The sequence below is a fragment of the Nerophis lumbriciformis genome, linkage group LG22 (genome assembly GCF_033978685.3).
Source record: "Nerophis lumbriciformis linkage group LG22, RoL_Nlum_v2.1, whole genome shotgun sequence".
Classification (NCBI taxonomy): domain Eukaryota; kingdom Metazoa; phylum Chordata; class Actinopteri; order Syngnathiformes; family Syngnathidae; genus Nerophis; species Nerophis lumbriciformis.
Window position 1 is genome coordinate 10,839,740 of NC_084569.2, and position 13,382 is coordinate 10,853,121.

The window sequence follows — 13,382 nt, forward strand, 5'->3', positions numbered from 1 at the left end:
GAGCACTTGTGTCTGTGTTTTCTTCCTAGGGGGCGCTAGAGCGCAATTTTAAGTTTTGGGGTTGGGTTTTTTACCAAATCGCAATTTTTGCCACTCCTATTGTGTGTGTCCAGTTTGGTGAGTTTTGAAGCATGGTGAGGGTGTCAAATTACAGCTCAAAGAGGCAAAAGTGACTGTTTTTACTAAAATTTTGTTTTGAAGGGGGAATTGCCAACCTCCTGTTGATTTTTGCTGAAGGATGTCAATGTATGAAATCTAGGTCTAAGTCAGACCTACATAGAGGTTTTAGTTTCATGTCTCTACGACATTCATACCGGAAGTTGCAAGCAGTTTTGTCTGTGTTTTTTTCTAAGGGGCGCTAGAGCGCAATTTTGAGTTTTGGGGTTTGGTTTTTTTGATTTGATGGCAAATTTTACCAGTCCTGATGTGTGTGTCAAATATGGTGAGTTTTGAAGCATGTTAAGGGGGTCAAATTACAGCTCAAAGAGGCGGCGGAATAATAATAAAACACACGAAATACAATAGGGTCCTCTGTCCCAAAGGGACATTGCGGTCCCTAATTAAAGCTGCAAGCAGCGATGGACGGGACCGACTTTGACGGCACATAAAATCCAAACCGGAGCAGTAATTAAAACTCTTTGGTCAACTTTTAATCAGAAGGGTTCCATCTCTCTCCTGTGCTAGTTTGAAGCCGACACGACAAACGCGCTCAGAGGAGATAATGTTTGAAAAAAGGTGACCGGTTTTTACAAAACCTTTGTTTTGAAGGGGGAATTGCAAACTTCCTGTTGATTTTTGCTGGGGGTTGTCAATTTATGAAATGTAGGTCTAAGTGAGACCTACATAGAAGTTTTTGTTTCATGTCTCTAAGACATTCCTACTGGAAGTTACAGGCAGTTTTGTCGGAGTTTTCTTCCTAGGAGCACTTGTGTCTGTGTTTTCTTCCTAGGGGGCGCTAGAGCGCAATTTTAAGTTTTGGGGTTGGGTTTTTTACCAAATCGCAATTTTTGCCATGTTGAGGGGGTCAAATTACAGCTCAAAGAGGCAAAAGTGACTGTTTTTACTAAAATTTTGTTTTGAAGGGGGAATTGCCAACTTCCTGTTGATTTTTGCTGAAGGATGTCAATGTATGAAATCTAGGTCTAAATCAGACCTACATAGAGGTTTTAGTTTCATGTCTCTACGACATTCATACCGGAAGTTGCAAGCAGTTTTGTCTGTGTTTTTTTCTAAGGGGCGCTAGAGCGCAATTTTTAGTTTTGGGGTTTGGTTTTTTGATTCGATGGCAAATTTTACCAGTCCTGATGTGTGTGTCAAATATGGTGAGTTTTGAAGCATGTTAAGGGGGTCAAATTACAGCTCAAAGAGGCGGCGGAATAATAATAAAACACACAAAATACAATAGGGTCCTCTGTCCCAAAGGGACATTGCGGTCCCTAATTAAAGCTGCAAGCAGCGATGGACGGGACCGACTTTGACGGCACATAAAAGCCAAACCGGAGCAGCAATTAAAACTCTTTGGTCAACTTTTAATCAGAAGGGTTCAATCTCTCTCCTGTGCTAGTTTGAAGCCGACACGACAAACGCGCTCAGAGGAGATAATGTTTGAAAAAAGGTGACCGGTTTTTACAAAACCTTTGTTTTGAAGGGGGAATTGCAAACTTCCTGTTGATTTTTGCTGGGGGTTGTCAATTTATGAAATGTAGGTCTAAAAGAGACCTACATAGAGGTTTTTGTTTCATGTCTCTAAGACATTCCTACTGGAAGTTACAGGCAGTTTTGTCTGAGTTTTCTTCCTAGGAGCACTTGTGTCTGTGTTTTCTTCCTAGGGGGCGCTAGAGCGCAATTTTAAGTTTTAGGGTTGGGTTTTTTATCAAATCGCAATTTTTGCCACTCCTATTGTGTGTGTCCAGTTTGGTGAGTTTTGAAGCATGTTGAGGGGGTCAAATTACAGCTCAAAGAGGCAAAAGTGACTGTTTTTACTAAAAATTTGTTTTGAAGGGGGAATTGCCAACTTCCTGTTGATTTTTGCTGAAGGATGTCAATGTATGAAATGTAGGTCTAAGTGAGACCTACATAGAGGTTTTAGTTTCATGTCTCTACGACATTCAAACCGGAAGTTGCAAGCAGTTTTGTCTGTGTTTTTTTCTAAGGGGCGCTAGAGCGCAGTTTTGGGGTTTGGTTTTTTGATTCGATGGCAAATTTTACCAGTCCTGATGTGTGTGTCAAATATGGTGAGTTTTGAAGCATGTTAAGGGGGTCAAATTACAGCTCAAAGAGGCGGCGGAATAATAATAAAACACACAAAATACAATAGGGTCCTCTGTCCCAAAGGGACATTGCGGTCCCTAATAACAAAAAAAACGATAGGTTGAAAAAAAAAAATCCTTAGTAACAGAACATAACAAAAAGCCACTTGACCTTTTTTTTTAACAGAATGACTCCACATCTCTCAGAAAGTGAGTTTTGACCTGTTCTAGACGAAATCCTTCTCTCTTGTCTGTGCTGTGTCTTTGTTTCTGTCTCAGCAGGGCATATGCAGTGCAATGCTAACATCTTCAATCATGAGCAAAAGGAAAGAAAACAATTCAAACAATCTATACACATATAAAAATAAAAATCAATCGCAAACATGGAAAGATTACATCTCATGTATATACAATATACTCCCGTATAAAATAGCTTTTATGTACAATATAGACATCAGACAACAATACGATAATCCGTCTGTACAATGTACACCTGAACAGTGAAGACAGGTGAGAGGTACTGAAGTGTATGGCTTGATTTTTGGGACAATTTCAAATATTTACAGACATTACCTTTACACGTTTCCCTGGAATGCAAGGCTTCGGGTCTCTTCCTTCAGGCTTCCGTTTAAAAAAAATTGGTCCTCAGGGACCATCGAGACTTGTGGTTCTTGGCCCCTGTTCAATGCAGCTTTGTTTTGGTGAGAGAATCTGTGGTGTACGGGTCAATCACACGAGTTATTGAAGGTTGCAATGAACAAGAAGACCCAAAGTTCTGCCAGTTCTGTCTGAAAGAACCGGTAAGGGAATCCCCTTCTCTTCCAGTAATCGTCTCCAGTGTGTAAGGAAGCAACAGGTATGCAGGTATAAGAGCAATTGTTCAGTAGTTTTCCTCATAGCAGAGGTTCAGGACATGATCGAAACCCCTTCCGCACTGACCAGCTGACCAGAAGTAGGGTCATATGTACCAGCCAGGTAGTACAGGTCTGGAGAGGTACTGTTTGGCTTCTGATCACATGTCATAGTCTCATACTCCTCCCGGCTTACCACCTGGCACTTATGAGAGATTGTCTGGACATCGTTTTCGTCCTCGTGACATGACTGGTACAAGGCATGCTGGATTAAAAAAAATGGATTTAATGTTAACATTCAGGGGGGGGGGGGGGGGAATATTCGCTTCTGCTTACCTTGCCATCTCGATGCCTCTTTCCCAGCTTGGTCTCTTCAGGGTGGTAGAACCATTTGACTTTGACCACCATGCTTGAGGTCCAGGATTCCCAGAAGTTCTCGATTTTACCGATGTAGGGAAGGTTAGGGCGACCTGCTGAGAGAAACACGGCACAGTCTCCCACTTTCACGGCTTCTTTTCCTCTAGTGATGGCCTTGTAGAAAAGCTTCTTGGCCTTCCCCTTTAGACCTCGTCTCTGCAGAAAACCGGACACATTCAGAAAAATGTAGGTTACAGACAACCTGGATATTGGTTGACTAGTCTCACCTGTGTAGGGCTGCCAGACCACCTCCACATCTGGCGTCCTGCAAGGAATGTGGACATCTTGGGTCTTGAAATGCATGAATTACCCTCTGGTAGCATCCTAGGTTTCTTCACATATTCTCGAGATGACTTAGAGATCGAACACGCTTTCCTCTTCAGGGATTTGCCGTTGGACATGTGACTGTCTGAAGATCCTTTGGTATTAGAAACAGCCAACGCTTTGGCAACGAATGAATGTTGCCTTGAAGAAGTGGAGGGTTCACTGGGTTGTAGCAGCCCCCGATGAGATGACAGGCAACTCTGTAGCATCAGTGTAGAACGTTCCTCGTCCTCTGAGCTGTAGGAGGAGTCATTGTCAGAGGAACACAGACTCGAACTGGAGATTGAGCCTGATGAAGAGGAACTCGACGAACCAGAAGAGGAGGATGAAACCGGGAGATGGGAGAGAAAATGGCCAGCAGTTCGTAGTCCACCTGAAGCTAATGCAAGTGTAGTCCTTTTCCTCTCCTCCTCTTCTTCTTCCTCATCCATATCAGAGTAGGAGCTATGACACTCTCGACGCGAGCTGAAGCCCCCGTATTCTCCAAGACGCACTGAAGATGAAGGCTTTCTTTGGGGTATGGATCCTTTCAAGAGAAGTTCTACTCTTGAGTTGCTGCCCTTTTTATTGTCTTTAACCAAAAGGACCGGATGCGAGTACACCTCTGTTTTAGGCATTGCACTCATGCCGGAAGAACCACCACGCAGCAACATAGCCTTGCTGTTCTTGGTCTTTGGGGACGTTACTCCTTCATGATCTAACTTGACCAAAAATTCTTGTCCGGACTTCTTGCCCCTCGGCATCACCGGCTCGTCTTGCCTACGCCTCGGTCCATAGAGGCCACTTTTAGGCGCAACAGATAAATCCGGACCTGATCCCATTGACTTGGTACAGAAGGAGGAGTAGCCATTTGCAATACTGTGAAAGGAGTCCACCTCAAAGGAGCTACTGCTGAAAAGCCCTTTGGATGGGGCGGACAGAAGCGGTTGGATCTGAGTCAAAGCAAATGAGTCATCTTCCTTCAATCTCAAGGTCTTTCTGGGTGTCCCATTAAGCTGAAATAGATTGTGGGTCATTCTTTTCCTGGAGCTGGTCAATGAAGACCAGGCCGCAAAAAGGGAAGAATTTTTATTGCTGCTTTCAGCCAGCTGTTGTTGTTTTTGCTTTTTCCCAGAACCCTTTGGTCTCCCTAGGGGGAAAAAAATGCATTACTGGATCATGTGTACAAGAACCGGGCAATGCCATGTCATCCGACAGATACCTGGTCTTCTCTTTGGAAGAGTCAGAGGTTGGTTGTTTTTGAGAGAACTGAGAGTGTTGAGTCTGTCACTGGAGGCATGATTGAAATTGGGGTTTTTCTTGACCGTCCCACTCGATACCGACACAGCAGGAAATGTCTCCCCACCTTGAAAATGATCAATTGCATTGCATTATTAGCATTTAGTTACAGATAAAATACCCCATGGAAATACCTACACTGCAAAAAGTCAGTGGTCAAAAACAAGATAAAAATATTCAAAAATTAGGGGTATTTTACTTGAACTAAGCAAAATTATCTGCCAATAGAACAAGAAAATTCCAAAACAAGTAAAATTAGCTAACCTCAATGAACCCAAAAATACCTTAAAGGGGAACATTATCACCAGACCTATGTAAGCGTCAATATATACCTTGATGTTGTAGAAAAAAGACCATATATTTTTTTAACCGATTTCCGAACTCTAAATGGGTGAATTTTGGCGAATTAAACGCCTTTCTATTATTCGCTCTCGGAGCGATGACACCGAGTCAAATCAGCTCTGTTATTTTCCGTTTTTTCGACTGTTTTCCGTACCTTGGAGAGACATCATGCCTCGTTGGTGTGTTGTCGGAGAGTGTAACAACACGAACAGGGACGGATTCAAGTTGCACCAGTGGCCCAAAGATGCGAAAGTGGCAAGAAATTGGACGTTTGTTCCGCACACTTTACCGACGAAAGCTATGCTACGACAGAGATGGCAAGAGTGTGTGGATATCCTGCGACACTCAAAGCAGATGCATTTCCAACGATAAAGTCAAAGAAATCTGCCGCCAGACCCCCATTGAATCTGCCGGAGTGTGTGAGCAATTCAGGGACAAAGGACCTCGGTAGCACGGCAAGCAATGGCGGCAGTTTGTTCCCGCAGACGAGCGAGCTAAACCCCCTGGATGTCTTGGCCACCGAAGATGATCAAGAGAAGAATATCGACCCTAGCTTCCCTGGCCTGCTGACATCAACTCCAAAACTGGACAGATCAGCTTTCAGGAAAAGAGAGCGGATGAGGGTATGTCTACAGAATATATTAATTGATGAAAATTGGGCTGTCTGCACTCTCAAAGTGCATGTTGAAAGTGCAGACATCATGCCTCGTCGGTGTGTTGTCGGAGGGTGTAACAACACGAACAGGGACGGATTCAAGTTGCACCAGTGGCCCAAAGATGCGAAAGTGGCAAGAAATTGGACGTTTGTTCCGCACACTTTACAGACGAAAGCTATGCTACGACAGAGATGGCAAGAATGTGTGGATATCCTGCGACACTCAAAGCAGATGCATTTCCAACGATAAAGTCAAAGAAATCTGCCGCCAGACCCCCAGGAAAAGAGAGCGGATGAGGGTATGTCTACAGAATATATTAATTGATGAAAACTGGGCTGTCTGCACTCTCAAAGTGCATGTTGTTGCCAAATGTATTTCATATGCTGTAAACCTAGTTCATAGTTGTTAGTATCCTTTAATGCCAAACAAACACATACCAATCGTTGGTTAGAAGGCGATCGCCGAATTCGTCCTCGCTTTCTCCCGTGTCGCTGGCTGTCGTGTCGTTTTCGTCGGTTTCGCTTGCATACGGTTCAAACCGATATGGCTCAATAGCTTCAGTTTCTTCTTCAATTTCGTTTTCGCTACCTGCCTCCACACTACAACCATCCGTTTCAATACATGCGTAATCTGTTGAATCGCTTAATCCGCTGAAATCCGAGTCTGAATCCGAGCTAATGTCGCTATAGCTTGCTGTTCTATGCGCCATGTTTGTTTGTATTGGCATCACTATGTGACGTCACAGGAAAATGGACGGGTGTATATAACGATGGTTAAAATCAGGCACTTTGAAGCTTTTTTTAGGGATATTGCGTGATGGGTAAAATTTTGAAAAAAACTTCGAAAAATAAAATAAGCCACTGGGAACTGATTTTTAATGGTTTTAACCCTTCTGAAATTGTGATAATGTTCCCCTTTAAAATAAGTATATTCTCACTAATAACAAGTGCACTTTTCTTGGTAGAAAAAAAAAAAGAGACCTCTTTGCGCAATATGTTAAAAAATACTCTTAAATGAAGTAAATGCTAGTGCCATTATCTTGACATGGCATTACATTTCTTGAAACCAGCAAACTTATACTAAAAACTAATTTATTGTTCTTGATGGAAAGGCAACAAGGCAACTGCTTGTTACTCTCGGGGTCTCCTAGCCGCTCAGGCAAATCATATGGTCTAAAGATGCATTTTTCCATCGATAACATGACATCATCGCGCCAGTGCGTGATTTTTCAGTCAATTTGTGCGCATATATTATATATATATATATATATATATATATATTAAGACTCTTGAACGCATCATAATTAAATTATCCCCTCAAGTCCCCCCAAAATGGATTAACTCGCTGGAATAAAAAAGACAATATAACATACATCGATAAACGTGGACGCATCTGAAAAAGTGCAATATATTTATCTGTACAGTAATATATTTATTTATTTATATATATTTATAGATATTTATTTATTTTATATATATACAGTATATATTTATATATTATTTATATATGTGCCTTATTGCTTTTTTTTTTATCCTGCACTACTATGAGCTTATGTAACGAAATTTTGTTCTTATCTGTGCTGTAAAGTTCAAATTTGAATGACAATAAAAAGGAAGTCTAAGTCTAAGTCCATACACAGCCCGGCCCCCGGCCAAATTTATTTTAATTGTAATTTTGAGGAATTTATCTGAATGTGCATGAACTATTTCTGTTCAAAATAGTCAGAAATGTCACATGTTAAATGTTTAAATATTAACTGTCAGTTTACTGTACTGTGCCAACTGTACTACTATATGAGTACGTATTTTCTATTGTTTCATTGAAAATAAAACAGCAAAGTCCATTTGGCTGTCATCTGTTTTAATTACCGTATTTTTCGGACTATAAGTCGCAGTTTTTTTCATAGTTTGGCCGGGCTCCAGTGCGATTTATATGTTTTTTTCCTTCTTTATGATGCATTTTCGGCAGGTGCGACTTATACTCCGGTGCGACTTATACTCCGAAAAATACGGTATGAGTCATGATTTTTTTTTTTCATGCTTGAAATAAGAAATGATTACTTTAAAAAAGTAGTTTTATACTTTTGAGTGTTGATGACACAGTTTTGCAACACTTTATATTCTAGTTTGTCTGTCATAACCTTGCCAAGTAAAATTCTGATTATTATTACAATATTGCCAAAATGTTAAAGTTTTCTTATAAAACTGTGACTTTTGTCGAGTAAAATTACGACTCTTTTCATAAAAATTGCCAACATTTTAAGCTTTTTCTTGTAAAATTGCGACTGTTATCGAGTAAAATTCCAACTTTTATCATAATATTGCGCAAATGTTCAGTTTTTCTAGTCAAATTTTGACTTGCGTTGAGTAAAATTACGACTTTTATTATAATACCGCCAAAATTCTTAGTTTTTCTTGTGAAACACTGACATTTTTTGGAATACAATTATGACTTCTGTCATAACCTTGCCAAGTAAAATTCTGATTATTATTATAATATTGCCAAAATGTTAAAGTTTTCTTATAAAACTGTGACTTTTGTCGAGTAAAATTACGACTCTTTTCATAAAAATGCCAACATTTTAAGCTTTTTCTTGTAAAATTGCGACTGTTATCGAGTAAAATTCCAACTTTTATCATAATATTGCACAAATGTTCAGTTTTTCTAATCAAAAATTACGACTTTTATTATAATACCGCCACAATTCTTAGTTTTCTTATGACACTGTGATCTTTTTCTTGTGAAATTCCAACAAATTTTTCACAACAAGCTTTTTTATAGTTGCATAGTACCGTATTTTTCTGACTAAAAGTCGCAGTTTTTATCATAGGTGCCACTTATACTCAGGAGCGACTTATGTGTGAAATTATTAACACATTAGCGTAAAATATCAAATAATATTATTTATCTCATTCACGTAAGAGACTAGACGTATAAGATTTCATGGGATTTAGCGATTAGGAGTGACAGATTGTTTGGTAAACGTATAGCATGTTCTATATGTTATAGTTATTTGAATGACTCTTACCATAATATGTTACGTTAACATACCAGTTGGTTATTTATGCCTCATATAACGTACACTTATTCAGCCTGTTGTTCACTATTCTTTATTTATTTTAAATTGCCTTTCAAATGTCTATTCTTGGTGTTGGCTTTTATCAAATACATTTCCCCAAAAAATGCGACTTATACTCCAGTGCGACTTATATATGTTTTTTTCCTTCTTTATTATGCATTTTCGGCCGGTGCGCCTTATACTCCGGAGCGCCTTATACTTCGAAAAATACGGTAAGCAAAATTATCTGCCAATAGAACAAGAAAATTCGGCTTGTCAAGACTTTCCAAAACAAGTAAAATTAGTATTCTCACTAATAACAAGTGCACTTTTCTTGGTAGGAAAAAAAGAGACATTTTTGCTTAATATGTTGAAAAATATTCTTAATTTAAGTAAATGCTAGTGCCATTATCTTGACATAATGACATGCGCTTGGCATCATGATTTTTTTTTTTTCCACGCTTGAAGTAAGAAATTATGACTTAAAAAAAGTAGTTTTATACTTGTGAGTGTTGATGACACAGCTTTGCAACAGTTGATATTCTAGTTTCAAGCATGTTTTACTCAATATAGGTCATCAAATCTCAGCAACAAGCTGTAATATCTTACTGAGATCATTAAGAACCAAAACCATTAAAACAAGTAAAAGACTCTAGCATAAAATCTGATTAGTGAGAAGAATGATCTTATCAGACAGAAAATAAGCAAATATCACCCTTATTTGAGATATTTAATCTTACTTAGATTTCAGTTTTCTGCAGTGTAATTGGGAGACACTCACATTGAATTTGATATCCTGGTGGCAGGAGGCGGATGTTTGGTACAGAAATCTTCCCTCTGTCTCCGTCGTCAAACTCTACCATTACTCCTGGCTTGGCGTCATCAGTGGAAGTCCCTGCAAGAGATAAAACTATTAAAATAATCAGAGAGTAAAGATAAGACAAGGATATTCAGGGAGTTTGGATGCATCACCTCTGCGAACATAGCCCGGGTACAAGCATCGTGAGCGTTCACTCCAGTAAGCACACACCCTGGTTCCGTCGTTCAGCATAGCCTGGGACTCAGGGCGCAGATCCAGGACCTGAAATAAAGACATAAATTCTCCTTAGGACAGAAAAACAAACAGGCATGTTTAAGCGGTGTGAGAGCAGCGGAGCCGAGCCGCACGGGCATCCACCGCGCTGCAAGACCATGCCAATGTGCCAGTCAGGGCTGAAAGGAACGGAAGCCTTGAAGTTGTAAAACCCTGACTTGCTGAGTAATACCCAAGAAAGCCTCAATAGAGAGCTTGTGTGATTGGTGGTTGCCAGATCCTCTTTCAAACAATAGTTGAGCCCTAACATCCACCACACACTCGGGGGGGCGGGGGGGTGTTTTCAGATTGCTTTCATTGACTGTTGCTATGACAAGAGACTCTTTTGACGGATGAGGTGTAGATGTGGGTGTGAGAGCATGCGGAACAAAGAAAAAAAACATTTTTATTAAAATCTATTTTTCTTCAAAAACAGAGTCAGTTATACAAACCCCAAAACCAGTGAAGTTGTCACTTTGGTAAATAAAAACAGAATACAATGATTTGCAAATCCTTTTTCAACTTATATTCAATTGAATAGACTGCAAAGACAAGATTCTTAACGTTTGAACTGAAAAACTTTGTTATTTTTTGCAAATATTAGCTCATTTGGAATTTGATAACTGCAACATGTTTCAAAAAAGCGGCAAAAAAGACTGAGAAAGCTGAAGAATGCTCATCAAACACTTATTTGGAACATCCCACAGGTGAACAGGCTCATTGGGAACAGGTGGGTGCCATGATTGGGTATAAAAGAACAATTTCCATGAAATGCTCAGTCATTCACAAACAAGGATGGGGCGAGGGTCACCACTTTGTCAACAAATGCGTGGGCAAATTGTCGAACAGTTTAAGAACAACATTTCTCAACCAGCTATTGCAAGGAATTTAGGGATTTCACCATCTACGGTCTGTAATATCATCAAAAGGTTCAGAGAATCTGGAGAAATCACTGCACGAAAGCGGCTAAGCCCGTGAGCTTTGATCCCTCAGGCGGTACTGCATCAAAAAGCGACATCAGTGTGTAAAGGATATCACCACATGGGCTCAGGAACACTTACAAAAACCACTGTCAGTAACTACAGTTCGTCGCTACATCTGTAAGTGCAAGTTAAAACTCTACTATGCAAAGCCAAAGCCATTTATCAACAACACCCAGAAACGCCGCCGGCTTCGCTGGGCCTGAGCTCATCTAAGATGGACTGATGCAAAGTGGAAAAGTGTTCTGTGGTCTGACGAGTCCACATTTCAAATTTTTTTTGGAAACTGCGGACATCATGTCCTCTGGAACAAAGAGGAAAAGAACCATCCGGATTGTTATAGGCGCAAAGTTGAAAAGCCAGCATCTGTGATGGTATGGGGGTGTATTAGTGCCCAAGACATGGGTAACTTACACATCTGTGAAGGCGCCATTAATGCTGAAAGGTAGATACAGGTTTTGGAGCAACATATGTTGCCATCCAAGCAACGTTATCATGGACGCCCCTGCTTATTTCAGCAAGACAATGCCAAGCCACGTGCTACAACAGCATGGCTTCGTATTAAAATAGTGCGGGTACTAGACTGGCCTGCCTGTAGTCCAGACCTGTCTCCCATTGAAAATGTGTGGCGCATTATGAAGCCTAAAATACCACAACGGAGACCACCGGACTGTTGAACAACTTAAGCTGTACATCAAGCAAGAATGGGAAAGAATTCCACTTAAAAAATGTGTCTCCTCAGTTCCCAAACGTTTACTGAGTGTTGTTAAAAGGAAAGGCCATGTAACACAGTGGTAAAAATGCCCCTGTGCCAACTTTTTTGCAACGTGTTGCTGCCATTAAATTCTAAGTTAATGATTATTTGCAACTGTTTCTCAGATGGAACATTAAATATCTTGTCTTTGCAGTCTATTCAATTGAATATAAGTTGGAAAGGATTAGCAAATCATTGTATTCTGTTTTTAATTACCATTTACACAACGTGCAAACTTCACTGGTTTTGGGTTTTGTATTTTAGTCAAAGCATGTATTTCATTTCGAAGCAAACAACAAAGTAGTTGATAAGAACAGAAAAGTTGACTTTACTTATTTTCGTTGAAGTACTTACAGCTTCCCGCAGCAGTTGGTCCAATGAATAGATCTTTGCTCGGTTTCCTCTTTCTCCATCAATTGTAACACTAAATCTAGAAAACAGAAGAATATTCCCAACCTGTTGATTAGTCATTCCCATTGTATTACTGCAAATGCCTTCAAAAGGCACACAATCTACTTTGTGGTATTTTGTTCCCTTAGCGTATGGAAAACAAACCAAACTGTGACCTTAAACCGAGGTATGCACCCAAGCATGAATGAGGTGTAGCGTTACACCCCTATTATGTAACATACTATCCCTTGATCATTTTCCGGCATACTCCAATAGCCATCGGTTATGTATCGGCTTACATATCTGGGAGCTCCATAGTGTGCACCCTGGCAGCGTACAAAAGTTCATCCTCCTTAGAGACCAGTATCTTTAGTCCATCTGATAACAGTTCTTTGGTCAGGACACAATTTGGAACTGTAAAAAAACAAACATAAAAAAAAAACATGATAAATACTTTGGCAGATAAAACACAAGATATAGCATCTTTTTTTACCTTCAGGACTCTTTGTGCATGAATCACTGTTCTCCTCCTCCTCGTCTTCCTCTGAGAAGCTGCTGCCATCCATCTGAAAGCCCTCGTCGGCTGCAAAACTCTCCAAGAGTCGACTAACCGCTCGACCTTTTGGCTGCGGATGATAGAGAGAACAATCCAAAAACTTGAAATGTACAAAAAAAAAAAAAAAAAAAAAAAATGTAATTTCGATGTTTTATTTTGAAAACCCTACCTGTTGGTCCTTGGCTCTTCTGCTTTTGCTGCCATCCTCGCTCTTTGTAAAAGGCGCCCAGCAATTTCTCTGCTGATGTACACAATAAGAGGGATTCAAATTAGAGATGTCCGATAAATGCTTTAAAATGTAATATCGGAAAATATCAGTATCGTTTTTTTTGTTATCGGTATCGTTTTTTTTTTTTTTTTTTTTTTTTTTTTTAAATCAACATAAAAAACACAAGATACACTTACAATTAGTGCACCAACCCAAAAAACCTTCCTCCCCCATTTACACTCATTCA

At 39.9% G+C, this 13,382-nt stretch overlaps 1 protein-coding gene across 5 annotated transcripts in view; it reads right to left on the reverse strand.

The window, feature by feature from the left end:
• Positions 1 to 384: 384 nt before the first annotated feature.
• bahcc1a (BAH domain and coiled-coil containing 1a) overlaps positions 385 to 13,382 on the reverse strand; it is a 252,607-nt gene continuing 239,609 nt past the window's right edge. For 4 of the 5 annotated variants that reach the window (XM_072915665.1, XM_072915666.1, XM_072915667.1 and 1 more), the window contains 10 exons: positions 13,101 to 13,168; positions 12,865 to 12,998; positions 12,671 to 12,785; positions 12,336 to 12,411; positions 10,148 to 10,256; positions 9,957 to 10,070; positions 5,043 to 5,186; positions 3,745 to 4,970; positions 3,437 to 3,673; positions 385 to 3,365 (listed from right to left, as the gene is read on the reverse strand). In XM_072915665.1, coding sequence (XP_072771766.1) covers positions 3,156 to 3,365; positions 3,437 to 3,673; positions 3,745 to 4,970; positions 5,043 to 5,186; positions 9,957 to 10,070; positions 10,148 to 10,256; positions 12,336 to 12,411; positions 12,671 to 12,785; positions 12,865 to 12,998; positions 13,101 to 13,168 — 2,433 coding nt within the window. In that variant the 3' untranslated portion in view covers positions 385 to 3,155. The remainder of the gene's footprint in view (positions 3,366 to 3,436; positions 3,674 to 3,744; positions 4,971 to 5,042; positions 5,187 to 9,956; positions 10,071 to 10,147; positions 10,257 to 12,335; positions 12,412 to 12,670; positions 12,786 to 12,864; positions 12,999 to 13,100; positions 13,169 to 13,382) is intronic. The other variant, XM_072915668.1, reaches the window with a different exon arrangement.